The following is a 26,264-nucleotide window of genomic DNA, read 5'->3' as shown; positions in this document are numbered from 1 at the left end:
ACAATCACAAGAACAGACAAAAGATTTTGAATTGATCCCGTTTTGCCTAAGAGTGATAATGGTAAAAAGAAGAATATAGAATATCGACTCCGTACTTAATCATTTTATTAAAAATTAACGGGTATTATTATTACATTTCAGATATAGTGCATGCTCATAAAACATGGTTGTACTTTCACAGATAAGACATTCAGCACAAACAGACAAACAGTATATACAGACAACTGACACTATAATAACTGCACGTTCCCTATAAACCGATTCTATATTGATGACATCTTCAGTGATCTGTGTTGTATGCATAATTTCTCCATAGCTCATAACCACGGTCAATTATCTGAAGAGAGAAAAGAAAAGAAAACAAAAAGCTATATTTATGATAAACAATGTTGAATTAAATATGAGAAAGAAACCTACCACTACATGCTTTTGTTGACACACATCTTCAATGGATAAGGGATCAGGTGTTTTTAGTGAGCATGGTGCCGTGTTCAAAACCAGAGTCTCAAAATGTTGCTGGCTGCCAAGATGACACACACAGACGCACAATGACAAGTGACAATCTGTTGTCTCCAACTAACAAAATGTACCTATAACATTCTACAATTTTGTCTATGTGCACCTTGCTGAGGTCATTCTGCTTAAATGTTGGGGAAAAATAGGTCGGTTCTTTTGGACACCTCTGGGCAGTTTTGGAAAGCTTAAGGGCGGCTGGTTGCTTTGGCTTCTCTTCCCTTGTTTGGAGTCAATGCCTGGAAGCACCTGTGGAAGAGAGTATTAAAAAAAATGTCTCACTACAGTCAATGAAATGTATCAGCTGATTTATATCCAGCAGCAGTGTCATGCTCACAAATAACTACTTAATGGCTGTAATTATATTCTGTGTGACGCTGAACACAGCGTGTGACAGTTTCGTGTTAGCCTCCATAGAGATCTGCGGTGTTGTGCTGTGTTGTGGCTGGTTTGTGTTACTAACCAGATCTTGGATGCCTTGCGCTTCCTGCCCGCACAGTGAGTCTAACTCTTTATCCAGCAGTCTGGACCACAGTTCACAGCAAGCAGAGAAAAACAAACCCCACACAGTCAAAGAGCAGTTAAAAGACTTCTCCACCATACTTCTGACCTCCTCATAGGTTCTGAATGTTATTAAAAGGACAATTTCAACTCAGTTTGCTGAATTACCAACCTCTGGGAGAAAACCATGTTGCTTAAACAGAGATCATGCATCTGTCTCAGTCGTCTCAAATAAATCTCGGCTTTCCTGCTCTTCTTGGGAATCTCAGAGATAATCTGGTTTGAAAAAGTAATAAACATGAGCATTTCGGTCTTTTAGCTGCCACATGCTGTAACTGTATGAGAGGCAACATTAATGGCTGACCTACCAAATCAGGCATTGTGCTCTGAAAGTTCCTTGCAAATTCTGGCTGAAGGGTTGCAAATGTGGGGACTTTCATCTGTGGGTGGCACATACCGCATTTATTTAGAATTTCCATGTCCAATTATCATTTGCCATTTAAAAAGAGACACCCCCAGCCTTGTTTAGGAGCTGAGGTAACTGTAGAGTAAAAGTCAGAGGTGTTATACAGTAGCTATGGTGTCATTTCCTACAGCCCTAGTGTCCCATTTGGTGCCTTTTTCTCCTCCCCCAACAACCCACCCAGTGCTAACTGTCACACTTGTTCACTTCCTGGTGTGGGACTGTAGCGCTGTGAATCATGTTATTGCTCTATATGGTACTGTAGCTCTCCTAGCCCATTTCCTTTACCTTCAAAGGGTAAACTGCAGGTGAAACACATATAAATCTGAAGAGAATGCAGGAATGCAAGCCTGAAAAGAATGATAACTGTGTTTTTGTGCCTTTCTTGCAAAAATGTTGAGCACATTGATAAGGTAACAAAGACAAGAACTGATTTTTGATCAGATTTTTGTCTGTGTTAGGTCATAAATCTGCTTTAATGCATTTCACTAAATTCTATCATGCTTTACTGATGAGCATGATCTAACAAATATACAATGAATGTCACCACAGTGCCCATATGTACCATAGGTGCCCAACAAACACTGCCTAAACTTTGGCTTGACACTCTGAGGATGTCAGTCACTTTGGCCGATCCAGCTGCCTGAGGAGCTGTGGTGAGGTGTGCTCTTGCATACCTGCTGGCTTTGACTAGTCCTGTCTCACCACTGTTTGCCTTCCCCTGCTCTCCCTCAGGCCAGACTCATCCTCTGTTTGCTCAGGCCGAATTTGACGAAGAGGTGAGAAAAAAATGACTTCGCCATGGTTGTCTGTTTATGCTCATCTCAGCCCCTGAGCATAACCTCATCTGCAAATGTCTGAGTTCTGCTTCTGGTCTGTGATGAAATGCTCTTGTCACCTCTTGATCTCAAGAACATCATAATTTAATTAGTGAACCTCAACAAGTTTTCTGGTCAGCCAAACTGCAGTTATATTCCATTATTTCCCACCTCAAATTTCCCGCAATGATTTTACATTGAAGCAGGATACTTAATTGCTTTCTTGCTGCTAGTTAGAGAAGATTTCCATTAAACACTGAATATGTTTGTTAAACAGCAGAGAGGCGCTTATAAGCTGAAATTCTTACCTCAGGTCGGAGTGAGGCTATAGCTGTTTTCATTGATTCCAGTCTAAATAGTCAACAGTAGGAGCTTCATGCTGTACTTACTCCACAGGCATGAGAGTGGTATCAATAGTCTCGTCTTATTCTCAGCAGGAAGCAAATAAGCAGGTTTTCAAAAATGTCAACTTGTCCTAAGTGTACTTACACATAGTGGGAAAAACTAAAGAGCTAAAAAGAGCAAAAATATACTATTCAGTGCAAAGGTTTTATTGCTAAGTGCTTCTTTCAGTTCTTTTGGATCATGTGATCGGATCGGATTCGGATTGTGATCATCATCAGGTGTGTTTATCCCTCACTGACGTTGGTAAGTGGGATTACTGCCCCTGTGGTTTTGACACTAACCTTGGGAAACATGTGCTCAGTTTCTTCAGTCTCCTGGCTGCCATTGAAGTTCAGCTTTGCTGAAATGTCCCCCGAACCCGACACTTGCTCCAACAACCTAGATTTCGAAATGACTGAATGTTACATTTGGAAGAACAAAATATAATCCACAAGAAATTGGATTGATAACAAATGTAGAAAACGTTTTCAACCCTTCACACATGTGTAAAAAACATCTTTATCATCTAGTCAACTTGCTGTGATGTGTGACCAGCAGAGAAAATATCGGGCAGTTAATACTGTATGTTCCTAATGGTGTGCGACTTCTCAAGAGTAGCCATAGTGGTGCAGCTCACACCCGATAACACTGCACACTGGGGTGACAACACACTTTGTCTTCTGGGTGCAAACTAGGTCCAGAGAGGACTCCTAAGAGATGCAGCGTTTATTCACAGGACAGTGCAGCAGCTAACAGATCCATACAAACCCCAGGAGCTGCATGCAGGTGGAGGAACAAGGATGTGGACCTGTACACTTATATGTACAGTATTAGTGATGACAAGTTGATGCTGTAAAAGATCTAAATATTGCTCAGCAGGATCCTACAAAATAAGAGGCAACTAGTCCAACCCTGTCCTACAGTATGTATGCGATCCAGTGACTGAGGTCAATTTATAGTAATAGATATGGTATGTTCTGGTTAATCTAATATTTCAGAACAGTACTGCATACTTGTGAAATTCAACATGTGGAAGAGATCATGACCAGATGGGCACAAAGATAGGCAATTACAGCCTAGCATTATTAGCTGCTCCAATAAATCAGAGCACCTAATAATAAATATATAAATAGCAACAAAGCAGGACAGATTGGATAAATTGGCTCATTACTTTAAAACATAACTAAGGACTCTACTGACTGTGTATTTTGGCTTCAGCTTTAATTGTTTTTATTTTGAGTATTTCTCATGGATGTGGGGAATGTGCCTATGGCGCTGTCTCGCCATGTTTGTCTGTGGAGCGCTGATATTTCACACTGATGGAAGACTTGTCAGAGCAAGCTTTAACTCTCCTTCTTACCAAGGTCCTAATGTCCCCGAGCCAATGTGTTGTTTAATGGCGGCAACCTCGTACTAATATCATACATGCTCCCACTGAACAGAGTTCAGTTCTACTTAACAACAAGTAACAGTGACTGACACTGTTCTGTTATACAGTCACAACATGTAAACATACAGGGGACAAGCGTTATATGAGCATGTGTAAAGATTTAAAGTGATACTGAACAACATTCCTCAATACAATGTGAATTGAAACTTATAAAATTATGTGCTTGGTGCTGCAATTCAGCAGATAGTTGAAATACTGAAACACGTGTTAGGTAGTTTAAGTGGTACTTGAAAGAAAATTCTAAAAAGTTTAAGCATAGTGTATCAAAGTTTAAGTGTCAGTTTAAGTGAAATTACTGAAAGAAGTTTAAACTTTCCATTAAAAAAGAATTTAAAATCTCAGTTAATTGAGTGAAAATGTAAACAGGTAAATCATTTTCAATTTAACCAGTGACATAACTCTGTTGTGTTATGATTCCATTTGTCTAACAGGCACTTGGATTATCTCTGCCTCTTTTGATAAATAGAGCGCTGTTTAAGCTTCACAAGAGAAGAGATTCTCCAAACAGTTCAACAGCTGCTCACAGTGATGGCATGAAGAGACACAACTGGCCCATTCGCTGTATCTCTTTTGTAGTTGAGATAATTATGACATTTTCCCCTGGATGATGTTTGCAAGAGTTAAAGCGTCTGTCTGAGCAGGTGGCTCTTCAGAACAGAGGGGTCAGATTGTGTTTGGCCATCTCACTTCTGCGTGAGTATTCAGCTCTCTCTTCCAGGAGGGTCCACGCTTATCAAACCTCCAGTAACATTGTTGTTTGTTCTTGAAGGCAGTGCAAACAAAGATCCAGAGACTTGCTGTCAGCCCACTAACAATTTGAAACATGACACCCAGACCTATTATAGGTCCTCTGATACAAGGATATAACATATATATACACTGATTGCTTCTTGTGTGATTCTAAAAGCTACTGACTTGCAGATTTTACACGACTAAAACAAATGCAGAATTTATTGAAGCTTATGTAACAACCTGGAATGCCAAATGATATCCTCATGTCCTCTCTCTTCAGCAGGGCAGGGATGTTTTTCTGTTGTCTCGTTTTCCAACACTGGTAACATTACATCAACACAGTTACTGTTTTTCTATAATAGATCTCATAAGAAGGAAACCAATACAAATGTGGATGGATCTAGAACTTAACTCTTTTTCCTGACATCCTGGAGACTTCTCTCTAGCTGTGATGGACTGTCATTATACTTGATGCACCGATAAAAGTCCTCCAAGTCATAATGGGTTTTCAGATGTCCACGCTCAGCCAACTGCTTCTGGAGGTCAAAGATCTCAGAAAAAAAGATACAGATAGTACATTTTGCTTAATGTCATAGTGAGGAATGAAACATTCTCAGATTAAAGTCAGCTGTCACATTATTGGTGTAAACATGCTTTCAGTGTTGGGACAAGACATACCAGATAATAAGAGCTTTTGGGGAGGGACGTCAGGTATGAGTCATCGTGCTGCAACTTGGAGAAGGCCAACTTCTTTTGTTTCTGAGTAAAGGAGGCAGACAAACTGTCAGGGAAGTGCAGAGACAGAGCTGTGGGAATAGAGATTTAAAGTGAGTCTCTCTTGTTTTAGAGGCTGGGAAACAGTGCACACAGAACAAATGAGAAGTAAACATGAAGCCACAGGAAGCCATTAACGGCAGCAGGGACCAATTAGGCCCCAGCAGGTGTTCTTGAATTTGCCTGCTTTGGTCCTGCCTCACCTCCATGTGTGTGACACAGCCTCTCGATCTGAGCTAAGGAAACAACGGGTAGTTTCATTTGCTCAGCAATTTAAAGCAAAGGATTCCTACTAGAGGGCCACTAAAAAGTCCTTTATTGTGCTCTCTTTGCAACCCCTCCCCTCTCCAAGTGAAGTCATTGAGGAGGACAATGACACCCCCCTAAAGTAGCTCAGCTTTTACAGGTGGGGAGGACAAGAGGGGATCTCTCTCATGTCAGACCCCCTCCGTGCAGGTGCTCTCCGAAGCTTATTGCGCTTTTAACAACCAGCCAGTGCAGAGACAAGACGAAATCAAAGTCAATCACAGCAGAAGTAGAATTATACACTGAGAAATTTGTAAAAATGTATGGAAGCAAAGACGGTTGGTCAGTTTACAGTGGTACAATTCAAATCAAGTCAAAAAAGACTGGTAAAATTAAGACTCCAAAATTGATGTTGAATAATCAAACCTAAACATCGGGTTTGCCAAAGACAATTGATCAAGTCTGGACCAGACCTGAGTCTAATCTGATCTGATTAGCTCACATTCTGTTGGTCACATGATTTAGGAAAGACTGTAGCTCAGTCAACAAGGCAGTCATACGCGGACCGTAGGGTCAGTCGTTCGATCCCTAGTCCCGGCTATATGACAAAGTGTCTCTGGGCAAGACTGCAGCTTGTAACTGTGTTAATTATATGCATGTCGCTTTAGGAGTCAAAGAGAAAGTGAAGGTGTCGTAGTCACTACATAAAGAGGCTTTGATTTACAGCATTGTGTATTGAGCTCAGACAAAGTGCTGATCAAGGCCTGAAGGACAAAACCAGCTCTTTAGGAATGTATCTGACACCCAGATGAAAGCTGAAGTTTTCGCCTTTCCCACTCTACATACAAATGTAAATGGAAGGTTTATGTAAATCCTGAATTCCTACAAAAACACTTAATACATTAGATAAGGTCGTGAGGTAAACAACAAATTAATTATGGGTAGTTAAGGTTAACATGGGTGGGTAGATACTTTATTTATTCCAAAATGAAGAAGAAGCAAGAACACAAAAGAAGCAAGGCATACACGGAGCAGCTGGATGGGCTGCCACTCGCAGCGGCACCGGAAGCCAAAAGAAAGAAAAAAAGAAAAAAGAAATCATAGTAGTGGTATCATAATCCTCTACAGACAAACTATAAAAAACTAGAAAAATTTAAATTACTACAAAGATAAAAAAACACAAATCTTTCACTTGAAAGTTAAGGCCTCTGTAAATGATGCAACAAATTTAAGCATTTATATTCAACAAGTTACCTGCTTTGTGTCAGTCGCTGACTTTGCTGTGGATATCTGATGTCTCTGCTGTAGCAGTAACCTCTGTGACTGGACCTTGTTTTTGAGCAGGGCAGCATAGCGGCGATAGAGGGCATCTCGGAGACGGTGCATGTTCCTGTAGGTCTCTAGATGGCGCTGGAGGATATAGAAAGACAACTGAGGCCACCAACTGAAGGGAAAGGGGCCAATAGCATCAGCTGGGTGTGAAGGCAGAGAGCAGTGTTTGAATACAGGCCACAGATAAGCACAAAAAGATGTCACTGCTTACTGTGAGGCATTGATAAAGTATGTTCTGCATTATTGAGCCTTCTCTGCCACCTTAGTGCTTATCAGTGTTATAGCATGGGTACAGTATTTACCAACCTGTTCCAGCTGAGCCTGACGCCGGGCCTTGGCCTCTTGGTCTGGGTCTGGAGCACTGTTTTGCATCCCCTTCCTCCTCCTAGGCTCAGTTTTGACTTCATCCCCAGCCTGTCAACAGTAAAAAGCTTATTTACATGTCATATGAATCAGTATTTGTGGCTGAAGATTAAAAAAAGTAAAGTTTTTTGTAATCCCTCTCTGCCATAGCATCCTCCCACACAACAGCCTGATGATGTTTCCTTGAAGCAAAAATAAAGCTGAAAACATTCTGCAGTGATATGTCCACCTCCTCTCCTACAAATTCCACACTTCATTTCCTAATCTTAAGCATGATTCTAGAAAGCAAATTGTTGAGGCTATGATTGGTCCTGAGCTTATATTGAAATCCAACAGATGTCAAGTTTTATGGCCTGAGTCTGATCAGGACTCGGTTCTGTCTTTTTGTTTTTCACAAAAGCTGCTGGAGATGCAGTTTTTTATCAGCTTAGTTGCCACAGGACTACTGTCGAAGCCGGGTAAAGGGACAGGCAGTTCCTGCTCTCACTGCTGTTTGCAGAGTGTCAGTGACAGACTGAAAACAGCATCCATCTGCTTCCCCTACCACTATAAGTCATTGGAGAATAATGCAGCTGTCCTGCTGCACCATGTCACTCTGCTTGACAGTGAACATAACAGTGGAGTGAGAGGAAGAGAGGCCTGCAGCCAATTTTTATTTTATTTTGTTTTACTCCTGATACAAATGAAGAGAAAGGGGCAGATGGGACAGTGCTGATTAGAGACTGAGACATTGCAGACAGAAACAGAAACAAAAGGCATTAGAAGCTGCAGGTGTGAACAGAAGCAGTTTGTAGCAGAGGAATAAAAGATAGAGGTGATCAGAGAGACCTACAGCTTGGACTGGATTTTACGGTTTTAAATAAAAAAGACCTCCAAGGGAGGTTTGGAGAAAGCATTTCCATTCAACCACTAAACCACTTCTCTCAAGTGTTGCCAACTCCTGCTTCTTTTACTTCTACCTTCCCCATTGAATACAAGTTTCTGAACTACTTCAGACATAAACACACAGTTCTCACCTCCCGGGAAGTAGGAATTGCTTGGCTTCAGGACTAAACCAGACAGCAACAAATACCAGAGACACATAACAAGGGTACAATTGACACGACACAATAGAGGAGGATTACACAACTTTCAGTCACTGAGCCAGTAGATACTATCATCACAGGAGCCATGGTGAACCAAACGGATCTTGGTACAAACAGTTCTGGCTCCGCTGTAATTGTCTGCCCAGTGGGACAATAAAACCACTTTGTGCCACTGAGTTAAAACATCTAGTCAGGACAAGATGACTTTTTTCGTGCAGCCTGTGGCATGAGATGAATGAGAAAATCTGTAAATTCACAAAGCATATTAATGTTTGCCATAAATTCATTGCCCCATGTTGGTTCATTTCTGAATAAAATCTAATTTCACAAGATAATACTGACAAAAAGTGAAACTCTGAGAACAGGTAAGAGTTATGTCAAATACCTTTTTTGACAACAACAATAATGATATTAATAATATATAATAATAATAATATATAATACGACATCTAATGCAAGTTAGCAGAGGGTTTGATTGATTGTACTCATATCTCAAAGCAAATCTGATATTTACTACCTTTCGAGAAAACAAGAATGGATCAATCAAAATTGGTTTACATTCCGAAGTAATTATCACGTAACTAATGCTTACAAATTTGTATAGAGCGGTTACTAGTTACTTACCATTCTTTTCATGTGGGACATTTTCTAAAGTTCTGCAGTCACCTACACGTTACACTCCTCAGTCCAAGATGTATTTGAGCTTTAAAGTCTACAACACTGAGTAAAACTCTGGTTACCAAGTAACAGAGAATACACAAGACTTATTGCAGGGAACTTCTACACTGAACACACATTTAACTATATACATGTTCCAGGATGAAAATTTCAAATGTGTGAAGCTTGAAGGTGATTGTTTCCATTAAAGTTCCCTTTGAACTGTTGTATTTTATCAGCATATTAATATTTTTAAAAATGCAGTTAAATGACAGAAAGATGAAACTGTCTTCATGGCTTCATTTCTTGACGTTTGGTTTCCTGTTTTTGGGTGAAAATAGCCATTTTCTGGTTTGTCTCTAAGCCCTCCATCCCCAAACCGGTTCTTTCTCCCAGAGCAGCACGTGATCATATGCCCACTTAAAGAATATATGTTTGTCTTTCCCTCAGGGCTTTTCACATGAGCATTTGGAAATGTCTGAAAAAACTAATATAGCACGTAGTCCTAAAAAAAAAAAAACTGTTGGTATTTGTTAGCTCCATGCATTTTTTTAACTGGATATGACCAAAGTTAAGCAGAGCTAATTTCCTAAAGGGATCATACACCTGGGCCCTGCAGGACACTAGACAACCCTGCTTAACAGGAAATCTAAGAAGCTTACAACACTAATGCCCAAATGGCCTCAGGTACCTACAGTGGCAACAAAAGGCGTTAAAATACTGTGTGTGTGTGAACTAAGCAAAACTGTCGTCCCCCCCACCTCAAAAAAAAAAAAAGAAAAAAAAAGAAAATCAGCATCATGTAACGTGGTTATTCAAGAAGCGCAACACAAATCAGTTTTCAAAAGACTAAAAGGGAACAGTGAAAAAATAACATTTTACTTCAAATGACATCATGTCAGCGGAGAAAACATTTGACAGTACAAATATTTGGTAAATATTAAATACTGTACGTCACTGACAAATCCCTGCAAAGGATAGAACCCCTCTTTTCAGAGGAAAAATGAACAGGACAGTTTGGTTTCAGCAGATATGAAGCCCTGTTGTCGCAAGCTTATTGTTCTCCACAAAGGATGATTTGCGTCCCTTCACACAAATTCCTCCGCCAATCCACCGGTGAACCACTGAAAACAACAAAACATGTGCAAATAACGAATATTAAGGTAATATAGTCAACTTTCAACAAAACATTGAATAGCCGTTCAACTTGTAAAGCAAACGTCCCTGGGAACCATCAGAAGCGGTGGATGAGCTGGACTGCAAATGCATTTTACTTATATATTTTTTTATTTTCTCAAATAAGTGTCATTAGTAAGGCAGTGACATCTATTTTAGAAAACAATTCCAACACAAATTGACATTCCTTTGGAGACAACTGTGGTCACTCATTTACAAACGTTTAATTTCAAGTTGAAATGCCTTTCCAGGAGGCCTGCATTGGTGCACACGTTTCACATGTCCATCCTCTGAATTTTGAAAATGAAAGATTAACGTCTGGTGTCAGCAGCTTTTAAGGTGCGGAAGAGCAGAAAGTTTGTCCACTTTCCCCAAAGCAGCGGCATTTTCGACCCCTTTCAGCCACTCTTTGCATTTCCGTACAACAGTCTCATCCACGTCTCCATCTTCTTCTTCGTACTCCACATCATCGTACTTGTACTGATCATTCAACAGAGATATTTTAACGATGGCGGTGATGTCCTGCTCGGCGCTCTCCACTGCGCCGACAGGAGAGCAGCCCTTGCTCCCTCCGTGCGCCTTTTTGGATGGAAAAACACGCCTGTGCCTAAAGTCTGCGGAGGCGCAACATTTCTGCTGTTTTGCCATCATCTGCTTTTCTAGATTACGTTTCTGGATGACAAGAATGGCTTCAGGGGTTAGACTGAGAGTAAACTGGATCTCCTTCCTTCCTTCCTCTTTGCCATGAAGCTGCCTGATGGAGTCCATGGAGCTGGATCGTCTGACTGCTTCGGATGATTCCTGAGGTTTGGGAACCGCCAGCCAGGAGCACCTTCCCTGAGTCTCCTGTTCAGCATCCGGCTTCTGAGCTTGGCTTTTACTCTTCTCGTGGTGGGTTTTGCGCCCCAAACTCCTTAAATTCGCCGACGTCCAAGAAGTGGACTGCTTGTCCTTATCCGAACCCCCCTTTTCTCCGCCGGATTTGCTGGTGAGATCAATGTGAGGAGGCACTCCGTTAGCTTTCTTTTTCCCGAATAGCTCCCTGCCAGGAGACGAGATCCGCTGGTGGAGGCTGATGGGTGGAAAAGGCATTTTTTGTGTCTGGAAGTGATCAGGATATAAAAACGTGCAAATGTTCAAAGTGCAGAGGAGGAAGCCCTGCGCAAACAGACGAGCGGTGCTCTGCGGGCATTATCCAGCCGCGAGGGGGGAGGGAGGCTGTAGTGCACCTGTTGTCCACATCGACTGGAGTTCAACTGGTGCACACGCACAGTCTGACTGATTTTATGATCGTGCTGGCAGGAAGGCGTGGTCTGGAGACGCACCAAACAAAGCCACGAAAAACTATGGTGATGTCATTCCATAATTTTCAATAACTTCCTCAAGCGATGAGCCACAATCACCCCATGTTTCCCTCATCTTTTCTCACAGCGCCACTCTGCCGTTTCCCAGTCACAGAACCACTTCATACACACACACTCAAAGATGTTTAACATCCTGAAAATATGAATTATTTTCAAGTAATTGCAGTGACTGAATAGAAATATTTAACTTTCAAGTTGCCACAGGTGTGAATTTCTATGGTTTTCTTACACTTAAGGGACAAATGACTTGAAAATAAAAGAGTTTCTTAAAATTGTCTTAATTTTATAGCCTACGTATATTACATTTGTTTATAAAAATTATTTGTCTGTCCTTCAGAGCACTTTACTGGCACAACATGCAGCATTTCCTCAATTATGTCAATAAAGCCTCAAATGTTGATTAACTGATGGGTGTAGATGTTCCCTTTGTTGTTCTTTCAGCCATGCAGCCTATAAAAGACATCTGGGGACTATACAAATAGTCTGCAATATTGATTTCTCATCTTTTCTGCTGCTATCTGCACTTTCACCCAGACCGTTCAATAATTGATACAATGTGATTTTGTTTCCCTCAGTGTATAACAAGAAATCAATTTTCCTTTAGTTTTTAGACTGTGTCTGAAGATGTTATTTTATGAATGAATACATTTGAGCCATGCAAATAGCATTTCACTTCACTTACAATGACCATATCTAAATATGAGATTCAATGCAATTTTATATAGGTAACAAATAATGTGATATGCACATGAACTGCTTTTAAAATAAGAAATGAGCACATTGCAAATCCTGCACAATTCTTTGTCTGGAATCTTTACATTATTCCATTAATATTAGTATTCCTCCACACAAAACAATTCAGGCCAACTACACCATGAATATTACCAATTACAGCAAAATTATATTTTTATACCTTTGCAAAGTGAACTGGATCATAAAGCTGAGAGGACACACAGAATGTTAAATTTCAGTGGTTACAGAGGCATGAAAGCCGTCTGGTCTCTAATATAATAATGGATTAGAGGTAATGAAAAGGAAACAGTTGGGACACTCTTGACAGATTGCGTACTTCCCCTTCATCCAACTTCGTCATAAGCCAAAAGTACCCGGTAATGAAAACTGGAGACAAAAACAACACTGCCTTCATTCAGCAGAATTATTTTATCCCTAATATTACATTGAGAGGGATTTGCAGGGTCTCTGTGAAGTTAACTGAACGAATACTGGAGGGAGATTTTGTCCATGCTAATCCACCAGCACATTATACAGGCGCCAAATGAAACTACGTGGGGGCTGCACAACAGGAAGAAGAATGCAGTTATTAAATAACACCGAGCACAAAGAAAATGTTGAGGCAAGGAGAGCACATTATGCAGCTGACACAATAGCTGATATGATTCCTAAACACATCACATCATTCTTTATTGCTGTTTTTGTAAGCTGAACTCATGCCTGAAAAGGATTTTAAATGTTTATATTTTTCTAGTAGATGTTCATGACTTTGTCAGTCCAAGGTGTACAATGAAACCAACCTTTTCATCAGGATAAAGTGAACATCTGGAGCACAGACTGGGGGTAGGCAGAGGTTATGAATCATCTAGGGGTGGTTGTCATGACAACCCCATACTCAAAGGCTATGAAGCTGAGGTAATATAGAAAACGCAATGCAAGCTATACTAGGTTATTAGGTCACATAACCCATCAAAATCACAATGCTCAGAAAAGCATAATTAACTGGATTACTGCAACATCTGACAGAAAATCCCCCCTTATTCTCTAAGAAGCAAATTAAACATAATTTGATGAGCTAAAAGCAGACAGACAAGACAGGTTGTTTTTTCATCTCTTGGCAAGAAAAACCTGATAAGAGCTGTAGCTATCATATATACATATATCACAGCAAATCTACAGAGAAGCTTTGAAAATTATATATATGTACACATTAAAAGGCACTTAAGACTTTTAACACATCAGTGTCTCAGACAAACAGAAAGTGAGTGTGTTTTAATAAGGTTTGCTCGTAAGAACTCAGATCGTCATTTAAAAACCCCAAAGAAAACAGAACTTTAAACTGTGTCAAATGTAAATATGTAAGGTTGGTCAATATTACAACAGATGTCTTCTTAAAATGGTAATGCATTTTACATTAACATCAAGTCATTTGCCGGTACTTAAACTGTATTTTTTGAAAATGGAGAACTATATTTTAATATATTAAGCAATAAAGGCACAAATTTCTCTCACATCAAAACCAAAAGACCGGTAAGTATTATAATGCAATCACAATTACAAACCTTCAGAGAATTAGAAGCAAGAGTTCACAGTATGGAAAATCCACAAAAAATTTGGAGATATACGGTATAAACAATGCAGGCATATATTTTACAGAGTCCCTGTTTTTGCAGTTTGCTTATTAGGACCAGTCTTCACACAAGATTGTGAACTCTTAACTCACACAGGTTGTGAAACATTTCATTACCGCATCCCTGTGAAAAAACAGAGGAGATGTCAATATAATAGCAAATTTGTAATAGAATAACGTAAGAATAAATAAATCCAGCTGGGGAAAAATTAAAAGTAAAAAAAAAACCATTTTTGATTTTATAATTGGTTGTAATGATATGGGTGTGGCTCGTCATGAATAAGTGAGTGTGTTTTGGCAGGGAAGCACCACATGTTCACAGAGATGGGGGCTCCCTTTCTCCAGGTACTCCGTGTTGAGGGATGATGCAATACAAGAGATCTCCATGGCAACCACAGACCATTGCCTACTCTATTTCCCTTCACACCGTTTGCTCTCTTACATTCAGTGTGTTGCTATGCAGACTTTGACTGCAACCACACTCAAATTTGAGGGGAGGAGGTGTGAAACCCGTCAAGGTTAAAAGGAGAAGGAGGGTGAGGGGTGGGGGGAATCATAAGCATTCTAAGAGAGAGGAGGGGAGGTTGATGGACAGACAGGAGACTCACTCCTCAAATGCTCTGGCTACTCTCTTCAGTACATTTGGAAAAAAAAAAAAAAACTAATTTTTTTAACAATGACTTGAAGCTTGTTGCTATTTTTTCTTTCCTGAAAGATGCATGAATAAATGATATGTCTTAGAATTTTCTCCGCATTTCTGATTAAATATCAGAGCAACTGTACATGCAGCAGGTTTTAGCACCTCAGTCTGTTGAGTCAGTTGAGAAGTTATAAATAGGAAACACGATAAAATACATTAAAGGATCAAGTCCACTGGCCATGTGGTGTTTTGCTTTGTCAGGTATAGCAATTTGTTTGATCACACACATACACAGGTAAAGATATAGATTACAATCTAATGCTATTTCACATGTCAAACAGACCAGGTCTGAGGTCAAAATATGCAGCTACTCTGTGACCACCTGGCAAACAATAGAAAGCTAAACAATCAAATGAAAAATTGATTAAAGAGAAGAAGATTTAATCAAACAACAATAATGTATCATCTAAGTGTAAGCAAATCAATAACAAAAGGGTAACGAATGAGTAATCACTTGAACTTCAATGGTCAAAAACTAGCAGTTCAGTTTGTATTTCCCCATAGGAATTTGTTTGAATAACAGGAATGGGTCTTTTGTCTCAGCTTTGTATTGTTGTTAGCATTTGTGTTGGGGGAGGGGAGCTTGGGGTGGTCACAGGGCATCTCTCAGCTGTCAGGATGGATTATAAGGTTGTCTAAACACACAAGGCACTTACTGTGTGTGTGTGTGTGTGTGTGTGTGTGTGTGTGTGTGTGTGTGTGTGTGTGTGTGTGTGTATCTAAGGGGAGCATTAGGCTCTGGACCCTCCACCAAATGAGACATGACCCTGCTTACAGCTGGACTGACAAAACAACACTGCACTCATGCTTGGCTTCAGGAAAAACACTGAGGTTGTGCACCAAATGGGACAATTTGACAAGTTAACACCTTACTTTTATTTAAAATACAGTACTGTGAATGGAATGGGAAAAACGGCTTTAAGATTAAGGTCAATAGAATCTATAATAGAATAAAGGAAATTGTAAGAATGACATGTTTATCCATGTCTTTTAAAACAGGACAATCTGTGGGTCTACATCTAATCAAAGCTTTCATTGTACTTTAACCCTACAGAACTTAACATAAGCTCGTCACTAATAATGTAACAGCTATAAGGGAAAATATTTGGCAAATCTGACTGAAAGCGCATTATTCCATGTGATGTTGTTATGTCACTTAGATATTGGGGATGAATCAAATAATGTGACAGGCAGCACTGGGGAGTGTGAAACAACAAGCTGCCATTTGTTTGAGCCTGTACTAGTGGTAGGGGGGATTACAGCCATATGGTGAAGCTAAACTGTGTTTGAAGGTAAATAAAAACATGTTTTTCATGAAAGGTCACTCATAGTATTGTTGTCATTTGTAGGTTGGGAATTATTGAGATATAAATGATAAATGAAAATGAAATTAAATGTCTTTTTCTAGTTTCCCTGAAGGGGCTCAAGATAAAGTTGGGCATTTCTTAATTTAAAAAAAGACGTAAGTCAGTAACCAACACATAAAACTTAATTTGAGATCAACGAAATCTTATGGTTAATGCAGACAAAACATAAATATTATATAATGTTGTCTTACCTGGCAAACGGAATGTAAGAGATGCTATACCTGTCAGGAAGAAAATTCAAAACATCAGAATGAGAGGCAAATAGCTTTTAATGTTCAAGATGAGTTAATTTCAATAAGATACTAATTATATAGAAGAAAGATTTGATGAGCAACCCACTCAAAAGTATAATGTGTTTAAATGCTCCATTAACTAGTAATCAATGGACTAAAAGGATTTCGAAACATTAACCAAACTTGATTGCAAATGTACCAAATACACTGCAGTCTTTGCTCCACTGATTCTTTAAAGATTATAATTTTAAACTCAACGTACAGTGGAGGGATAAAATTAAAAATAAATAAAAACCATACCCTGTACCTGAAATGATTAAGGATGAAGAAGCCCAATATATTTAAAATATGTGAGGAATCTGGCACAGCAGTTGAATGATTAACTACAGCTCAAGCCTTAGCATGAATGGCATCTTATTTAACTGCGGGTTATCAGGAAACCCTCATCTTCGCCGTTAATCATGTTGTTTTTCACATTTTTCCAAGTTAATGTTCTCAATGTTTAAACTGATGAATAAGCTAAGTAAAAAGATTTGCAGGTACCGGTTGCTGATGAGATTCTTATTGACTGTGATGCTCTACATTAAACCAGTGTCATATAGTAATTTTACACATCTCAGTCTGAACACTGGACTTTATTGATCTCTGACTATCCTTGGTGACATCTTATTACAGAACCACCTTCACACAGACATCCAGTGCCTGCGTGGGAGTGCACCATGCCCCAGTCTGTTAGGAATGAACATGGGATGCAACTTGTGGTTGCCATGGTGATGCCGCTGATAACGAAGAAAGAGTAGAAGTGATTGTACTAGATGTCGGTGCACCAGCAGTGTAGTTATGAGGCTGAAACAATCCTGCTTAAATGATCTATTCCACCCCCCCCCCGACCTCCTGGGGTTTGTGTTTCTATGCACTTTCACACGCTGAACATCTCTGTTTCCCCAGTGTTTAAAATAAGGAGCATACATGTTGTGGCATGCCAACATATTATTCAACTCATTAACCTCTTGGTTTCTGCATGAATAATAATAATAATAATAATAATAATAATAATACTTTTCTACTAGTCAATCTTACTTGTACAATACAGAAGGCCAAATTTGTCACGCCCATAGTCTTAAACTCAAACTTCTTTATATAACAATGTTAAGGCCATGACACAGCAAGCTCACGTCAAAAAACCACCAGTAACAAAAACCAACTGCTCTGTTGTCACTCTTTGTTTGGACTGACAAGTGGCACTTGAACAACTTCAAAGGTGACAGCAAAGAAGTATGCAGCATGCAGATTCTGTGATTGAGTGAGAGAAAGGCAAACCAGAATACCTGGGACCATGTATGTATAAAGTGCAGCATTTTGTACATACATGTGCAAAGCAGCACAAGCCTACCATTTTGACACCACACTTGCTAACCACAGACTGGTCAAAATTTCTTCTCATTGTGGATTTGTCTGATAAGAAGTTACACCAACCGCACCAATTCAACCCGCCGAATCAACCAGCGCCAACCTAAAAGCTGCAGCACTGGCTCAACGGTATATCAAACAGAGGTCACTGACTGCTCAGGCAAATCAGGACAAATTCAGCTAAACTCATATTACATTATTATATGTGCTGTTATAGACACTTGTTTGACATGTATTTTTTGATTTGTTGCTATGAAAGAAACTTTCAGGTGTAGTTTGACAATCACTCAAGTTTAGTTGACAACAGCGGCAAATAATCTTGAAAGTTTAGAAGCACAATTAACTCAACACATGGATTTTTAATGCTAGCCAAAAAGCTGAGACTAAGCTCTCTATCACTATCACTAAAGTGCATCATCTGAGTAGGTGCGAGTGATGAGTAAGTGAACTGACAACTTTAACACAGTCAAGAAATGGCTCTGACTCTGAGGTCACACTTACCATGTCATTGCCAAAAACTGCAGAATGCAGAAGATAATAGCCAGTCCCTTTTTATGCCACTGTAAAACAAAACAAATGAAAATAATACACAACTTTATGATATTTATTATTCTAATAAATAACTGCACTGCAAAAAAAATAAAAATAAAAAAAATAAAATAAAAAAGTAAACAGCTTTGAAACTATGTATTATCTACTTACCCAAAACACTGCACAAAGTGTTAAGGCAAGGCAGAGCTGGTGGTAGAACAAAGAAGTGTTAGAGTATGTTTTCAGTTTTTTGCAGAATGGCATGTGCTATCTGAGGAAAAGAAACTGTACAATCCTAACGCAAACTCAAACCTGTTAACTGAAACTCAAACTAGTGAAGTAATAAATAGGATATTAATAAGTTGAAGAGAAAGACACAGACAACCAACAAGATTTTACGATTATGTGAAAGCAGATATACTGGTGCTTGAAAGTTCAACCTTTTAGGTTTCTATTATAGCTTTCTAACTTTGTGACATTTTCAAGCACCAATGTACATTACAAATGAAATGCGGCAAGGGACATTTATTAAGAACACAGATTCTAGTACTTATAATAATAAGGAAAGATTCCACATAATTTGCAATGCAAATGAAAATATGTATAAATATCCAGTAAAAACAGTATTTACCAGCATAACAATGGTGGCTATTAGCCTTGTTGGTTCAAACATGCGCTTCAGCTGTTTTAGTGGTCCCATTAGGAAGCAGGTACTATGAAAGAACAAAAACATAGGCTGACAATTTTTAAACTCCACTAAAAAGATACCTTGAAAGTAATACATTAAATGAGTTTGGATTTTTTTGTCTTCATATTTGGTGCCAATGTATCAGCGTGTGCATGTTTTGGCACAGTTATTTTCTTCTTTGTTTAGATTGTTAGCAATTGTGCAAACTACAATGAAGAGTACAGACATCATCAGCCTGATCAACAGCAGGTATAGTACAAACACTTTATTTGTCCATATTAAAATCCATATGTATTCACTATTCTGGTTCAAAAATGTGTCTTGCCCATAAATTTGACTTTGGTAATGTATATAAACACAATGGTCAGAACACTCTTCACATGTTCTTTTCTGAGCACCAGTATTGTGAGGTAAATGTTGCAGTGATTAAGGGAAGGAGGAGAAACAATTTCACGCCCAACACCAGTATGATACATTTAAATCCACAAATGATGCATGAATGACATCAGTAAATGTAACAAGACAAAGACTTTCCCCTCTGACGAAGCACACAGCTCTGGGCCCAGCAGAGCTACGTGGGTAGAGGGAGTCTGGAGCGTCACATTTGTTAAATGGAACACAAGAGTAGTCTCTGTTGACGTAGGCTCTTTCTACTGGTCTGCTGAGAGGGAAGGATGCTTTTTTTTGCTCAGTGTGACAGAACCACCAATAATGGTATCTACGTACGTACTGCTGATTAGGGAGAGGGGAATCTGTCATCTATAATTAGTGGAGTAGTTAGATTTTTTGATTATTCAATTATTTCAATAATTTGATTATTAGTGTACAATCTTTTTACAGGAATAATAATGCCATTACTGATATGAAATTATTGTTGTAATGTATAATATATAGCAAATCTGCCTACTGAAAACTGTTCTAGTTATTGGGAAAAAAAGAAGGAGAAATAAAAAGGAGAAAAGACGCTTTTTACAAGTCTCCCATGCTATGGTTGATATAGTCATTTCTTTTAAACTGAAGGTCATTTCCAAAGCAAAAACTTCCATATAGCACACTGCTTAAAATAAGTTAAACAACAATACACATTACAGATGTTTTAATATTGTTGTGTCTTTGCAACACTGCGATTTTTAATTCAAACTTTCACTGTGAAATGATAAAACCACTGGTCTTTTTGTACTCTTATTGCAGTCAGTCACATACATTTAAATATCAAGTATGAAAATATCTGACTTTGGACTGGTAACCTGGGCTATGAATGCAGGTAGTGACAAATTTCATTGATGCCTCTAAACATTATTGACATCTGATACCTAAAAATAGAGACCATCAGAAAACAAACGCTTAGAAAACAAACCATTGTTCAATGGTTTATTGTCTGTCAAGGAAGTCAGAAACATCATTATTAGATATAGACACTGGATTATCTAGATTTTAAAAAATCCCTTATGATCTAAAATCCAGAAGACTGCTGATGTCTAGAGAAGAAAAAAAACTTCTAATCCCACTTCACCATTACATTAATATAGCCAGAGTCATATACAGTGAGGGAGCATCTATATATCAATGTAGCAGCATTAGCAAACCATACAGCAAGCCCCCATAAATGCTGGAGGAAGGATTGAACTATAAGGCCAAAAATATCATCAGGTTACATTTTACATAACAATTTATCGATGATTAGTGACACATACATTTATTACCATTAAAGGGGATGGAAACACATTGCGAATGTTAAACCTCGATAGCAGCCTACTTATCGTGTGTTATGGTGAGAACAACTGATAAGAAAAGTCCTTTCCTCTAATATTTATATTGTATTTAAAAATATTTTATGTTTTAATGTTTTTAATTAATCCATTAATTAATAAAAAACTGATTTTGATCCAATACCAATAATTTTTACTAGTTAATGTTAATTAAATCTTTGTCTAACACATTGACATAATAGTAACTGTATTTCACTTAACTTCACACCGTATTCCTGAGAGCGTATTCCTGGATATTGCAGTTGTTTTTTTATAAGCGTAAATTATTGAGATTATTAAAAACATAAACTCTGCATGAAGATTTGTTTGGTGGACTTTCAAACAATTAAAAAAAAGTGTTGTACAACTGTTTTACAGAGTCACAGAATAATTTTCTACATACTGATCAATGATTACAGAGAGAACTTTAACCTTACCAGTGGTCTAATGGTTACTAGCAACAGCTGAAACAACCTGCCAGCAGTTATGTCATTTTAACCAGAAAAATAAATAGGTCAGCACTTAATGAGAAGCTGATAGCTAAATGTTTTCAGCCGTGCCATTTCCTAAAAATAAAAATAATAATAATAATAATAGCTTTGGAGTTTAGGGATTCTATGCATTTTGCCAATGTCCCCCACATTCAAATGGTGTAATTTTTAATTCTCTTATGCTGCACTGTAATACCAGCTGGATTGTGACTTCTCTAGGCCACAATGTCCCCCTTTTTATTTTGCAACTGTCTGAATGTACTCACATTAGGTTTCACCACATTAGGTTTCAACACATTAGGTTTCACCATTTTCCCCTTTACAACAATGTGTGCATTTTCCTTGTTTTGGCCCAACATATGTCAAGTATTTATCCAAGTTGTTATGTTCTAATAGGATAATTGTGCAGCAGAATGGACCCCAGTGCAGAACAGATACAAGTTTGGTTTTGTGTAAATTAGGATAATGTACAGTAAAATAATTACAAAGTGAGGACACAGTGATGAAAGACTTGTAAGCAGTCTACAGAAATGTTAAGAAGAAATTAGAGCAAAGCAAACAGAAATGTCTTCTCTACTTGTAGAGACACATACCAAATCAAAGTGTCATGAGACCCAGACAGTGCTCATGTTTACAGACACCACTGTCTCTTCATCTCTAATCATTACCCACAGTATTGTTCCTAAGGTACTGTTTAATTAGGATGGAGGGCTGCAAAAGTAATCACATATTAATAAAGATCAAAATGAAACAAACTTAATTAAGTTTAATATTAAATCGTAGCAAATAGAATGGCAACTCTATTTTATCAAATTGGTGGAATTCGTGTGCACAGTTAAGCTGCCTAACCATTTTCTGCGACAGATGTTTTGGTTAACGGACAAAGTTGCAGTTGTAGACTGAAGCAATGTCCCTTTAAAGGTAACCTTCTTGTGTAGTGGAAGTGCATTTTATATGTAGACTTAAACAGTCATCATACTGTTTGGCTGCATTGGCACTATTAGTTTGACACCCTTTATTGCCCAATCTTTTAACAAAGCAGATATTCTGGTTTACAAAATGCAATAAATCACAGAATATTTTTTCCTGTCATTAAAATTGTAGTAGACAGATTACTAAGTCATACTGATATAAATCTGATGAAATCCTAGTGATTAACGTTTTACGTATAATCTTAAGTCTTGAGCTGGAGCAGTATTTGCAACTGTTTTTCATAGAGACTAAGAGATATTAGTACATTGTGGGGATGACTGATGGATTTGCCTTCATTATAAAAAGAGCTACCCCCAAAGAAAACAAAACTTCCTGAAAAGCTGTGCCAAAGAGTGTTTTTCAGAGTGCCAGTCCTCTTTTTTGATGTATTCCTATTCATTGCACCATTGTACAGACAACTAGAACTACCACCATGCATTTGTATTCTCTATTACCTGTCTCCGTTCCTAGCATTAGGGGATAATACTTTACCTGCAAAGGCAGAACAGAATAGAGCCTTACCTGGCAATAGCTGCAAGATTTCCTAGTGTGTAGAAGACAGCAAAAAGCTTGATTCCATTTGGAAGGAAGAGCAGAGCTGTACCCTGATTTAAAAAAAAAATAAAAAGTCTCTGTTAGCTGCATAGAATAATATCATCACACTTTACATGAGGCATAAGACAGAAAATAAATAAAGAAATCTTGCCAAGGAGCTAAATGAATCAAACATACAATGTAAGCTTGTGCTAGGATGAGACACAAAAATTCTCCTCTGCTCTACCTAACTATCCCTCTCCCTGCTCTGCTGTCCTCTACTACCCTCTACATGCTCCGTGGGGCAATTCAGGTAGTCAACATTAGAAAATTACAAGAAATGAGGATTCTCTAAAACATGCTTATCAGTTAGAAATAATTACAATTCTCCGACTGGTGAGAAGGGCAAGGCTTGCTCAAGAAATTCTTATAATTGCAGTGCTATAAGACTTTAAGACTTTCCTCCTTAATGGTATAAAACCTGCATAGCCAACATGTTCAATATTTGGATGAATTTCAGAGGCGTCTGAAGACACACTGCAAGTGTGAAAAACATTTTACAACGTGATTGAACACAGTCTCAAAAATACAGCTTTTATTAACTTGCAGCAACACATTTTTTTTTTGAGAATTGTGGTTTACATGGACTACAGACATCTAAATAACCTGTTTGAAAATGTATGAATTTGCATTAAACATTAAGAGGCTATTCAACTAGATAAGCACAGATATCTCAAGCACATAGAGATTATTTCAGTACTGTGACTCTCATTATGCTGTTGCTTCAAATTGTTATCAACATATGCTGCATGTGAAAAGCCTGTCTGTCATTTTAACTTCAAACTAGTGAAGCGCTAATATTTACTTTGCTGACTGGCATTGTCATAGCAGGCAAATGTTGTGATTCCTATTAATTACCTAGACTTTGGCAGCCCACCATAATATTTCACTTTTATCAAAAAAATGTGTTTAAGATGGGGGAATTCTTATTTCATAATTACAGCGGTTAGCCCCACGAATAGAAGGCCCTAGGTCAAATCCCTGGCCGGCTGTGGCCTCTGTGTAAAGTATGCATGTTCTCCTGGTGCTTTTGTGCCTTTTTTCTGGGCTTCCTCCAAGTCCAAAGACATGCATGTTAGACTGAAGAAGCTGTTTGTCTGTGTATGTCTCCCTGTGTTGGCCCCGAGATTGGCCCCCCCAAGCCAGGGTCGCCTTCATGCCCAAACACAGCTAGGATAGGTTCCAGCCCCCCACAATCCTGAACAGGATAAGTGTTAATGGGTAATGAATGATTGAATAATATAGATTCATGCACTCAATGGCCAAATTATTACTTTAAACATCATTATTGAACCAGAATTTCATTAGCGGTGTATCCCTGCTAGAAACTGAAACTTTCAGTCCCATAAAGCAACTTCTGTGTGTTAGATAAGTAACAGGCTAATCATTGCAGTATCTAAACACAACAGAAATTTGTCTTGTTCAACCTGATAACTATTAGAGACTTATAGTGGCTCTAAAGCTAACACAGCACATAAAAGAGTAACTTGGATCTGTCGTACTTTTTTCTTGGCATTCTTGGCATTCCCAATATCAGAGTAAGTCAGAATATGAAAGCGGTCTTTTAATTTTGAAGTCAGAGAGACTCACGAGTATTGAGCAGAGGATGCCTCCAGCAAAGCATATGAAAAACCATTTCACCCTGGTGCTGTAGCTGAGAGTGGAGGCATCGAGGACCTGGTGAGAACAATTGGAGGATATCACATGACAAACATAATGGCATACACAAAGACTCATAAGCCATCAAGTGATGATTTATCCATTTTGGCAATAAAGCCAAACAGGAAACACCAATCTATAATATTATGCTAAAATGAAGACACACACAGCACAGGTCATATATTAAAAAAGGCACAGACAATTACTTAGAATTCTTAAAATTCAAAGCAATAAATTGTAACGCTATATTAAAATCTGCACAGAAATACACAAGTGCAAGCGTTGGAGACTACTGTGCCAGGATGAATGCTGTAACTTCTGTGATAAAAGTGTTCAACTCAGCACCTTACCTCGTTTCCTCCTCATCGCGCATGCGTGTAAAAGTAAAGGTAAACAAAACAAACCCAATTTAATACGGGCTAAAGAGACAATGTGGCAATTTAGCTCATTTATATAAGTAATAATTTATAAGGTAACACATTGTGTTGTGGTCAGATAGTCTTCAGAAACCATTTAAAGCTACGTTAAGTTAGCGTTAGCACATCAAAATCAGCAAAATCATAAATTTTACTTACAGCTACTGACAAACTCTCATGGACATTAATAGAAGATGTTTGGAAAATACCACTGACTCTCAAGGAGGCAATAAAACCAGCACAACTCTTATCATTCAATGTTATACACTGACACGTTAGCATTAACATCGTCGTACACATACTATTTGCTAACGTTAGTCACCTGTGCAGTGAGTCCCAGTTCTTCATTTTCTTCTCGGCCGCTGAGCACACGACGAAGCTTGTCCATCGCTAGATGCTAGCTGGCAAAACAGATGGAAAAAGTTGCTGTGACGTTGCGTAAAAACTGTAATATTTCTTTCTGAACATTTACTAGTTAACTATGTCTGCTAACAAGTTTCGCCGCAGTAGCGTCTTTGACTTCCTGAATGACTCTTCCTTTCAGCGCTGATTCAGCGTCAGTTTATCCTCACCCAGTGTAGGGGTTAATCCTGAGGAGATCAAACACAACCCAGACCTCAGATCAGCGCTTGATGGAAACTTCGCCCCGCCCAATGGAACCGTTGTTGCGTTTCCGTAATGTCGGAAATTATGCCATTACAGATCTGACTATGGACTTAAAAGAATCAGTTGTAAACGTTTACAATAGACTCTCTAGGCTATAGTCTTATAGCGAGTCCTGGTTCATTACACTAATGCTTTACATTTTTACAGGATGATTAGCAATTTTCCAATATCTGGTAATATTAGATTGTATTATTATCATATATTAGTGCACTGTTAGCTCCCTACTGTAGCTTTACTGTTGTTTTGTTGCCACCCAGTGGACATTTAACAACATAGCGAGTCACAGCTGGTACTGTCAGTGTTGTACATTTACATTGAATTTACATTTAGTCAGCTTGTTGGCAGTTTCACAAAAGAAAGTGTAATGTCTTTACCCTAACTTTTTGTCAGACCTGTTGAATGCTTTCATTTTAAGAATGAAATAAAATAGTCCTACTTTCATAAAATGTGTTATAACATCTATTAGGTCAAGGCTGTGTAATCTTCCCTTCTTTTTATCAAATAGCTACAGTGTTACTGGCGCCAAATGAGATAAAACTATGGGAGGCTTTTTTAAATTTTGGGTCACA

General features: G+C 38.5%; 3 protein-coding genes across 4 annotated transcripts; all 3 read right to left on the bottom strand.

Annotated features, from left to right (window-relative positions):
* Nucleotides 1–83: 83 nt before the first annotated feature.
* si:ch211-130h14.4 (uncharacterized) lies at nt 84–10,026 on the bottom strand. Of its 2 annotated transcripts, none has more exons than XM_067524165.1 (13): nt 9,286–10,026; nt 7,520–7,627; nt 7,136–7,291; nt 5,540–5,620; nt 5,274–5,412; nt 5,102–5,180; nt 2,982–3,078; nt 1,383–1,454; nt 1,187–1,290; nt 977–1,037; nt 623–762; nt 418–520; nt 84–337 (listed from the first exon to the last, which is right to left on the bottom strand). In XM_067524165.1, the coding sequence occupies exons 1-13, from the start codon at nt 9,304–9,306 to the stop codon at nt 281–283; spliced, it is 1,218 nt and encodes a 405-aa protein (XP_067380266.1). In that variant the 5' UTR covers nt 9,307–10,026; the 3' UTR covers nt 84–280. The 2 variants fall into 2 exon arrangements, with proteins under 2 accessions (XP_067380266.1, XP_067380276.1); XM_067524175.1 differs by having other exon boundaries at nt 5,274–5,397.
* Nucleotides 10,027–10,176: 150 nt separating this feature from the next.
* Nucleotides 10,177–13,701, bottom strand: prr18 (proline rich 18). Its single transcript, XM_067524187.1, has one exon. The coding sequence runs from the start codon at nt 11,584–11,586 to the stop codon at nt 10,819–10,821; it is 768 nt and encodes a 255-aa protein (XP_067380288.1). The 5' UTR covers nt 11,587–13,701; the 3' UTR covers nt 10,177–10,818.
* Nucleotides 13,702–13,847: 146 nt separating this feature from the next.
* sft2d1 (SFT2 domain containing 1) lies at nt 13,848–25,576 on the bottom strand. Its single transcript, XM_067524200.1, has 8 exons — nt 25,352–25,576; nt 24,545–24,631; nt 22,883–22,965; nt 19,093–19,174; nt 18,633–18,668; nt 18,432–18,490; nt 16,479–16,508; nt 13,848–14,344 (listed from the first exon to the last, which is right to left on the bottom strand). The coding sequence occupies exons 1-8, from the start codon at nt 25,415–25,417 to the stop codon at nt 14,305–14,307; spliced, it is 483 nt and encodes a 160-aa protein (XP_067380301.1). The 5' UTR covers nt 25,418–25,576; the 3' UTR covers nt 13,848–14,304.
* Between the last annotated feature and the right edge of the window lie 688 nt (nt 25,577–26,264).

The sequence above is a fragment of the Channa argus genome, chromosome 1, assembly GCF_033026475.1.
Source record: "Channa argus isolate prfri chromosome 1, Channa argus male v1.0, whole genome shotgun sequence".
NCBI classification, from domain to species: Eukaryota; Metazoa; Chordata; class Actinopteri; order Anabantiformes; family Channidae; genus Channa; species Channa argus.
The sequence above is the reverse complement of the archived record's forward strand: the minus strand, read 5'-3'. Positions and strand labels throughout refer to the sequence as shown.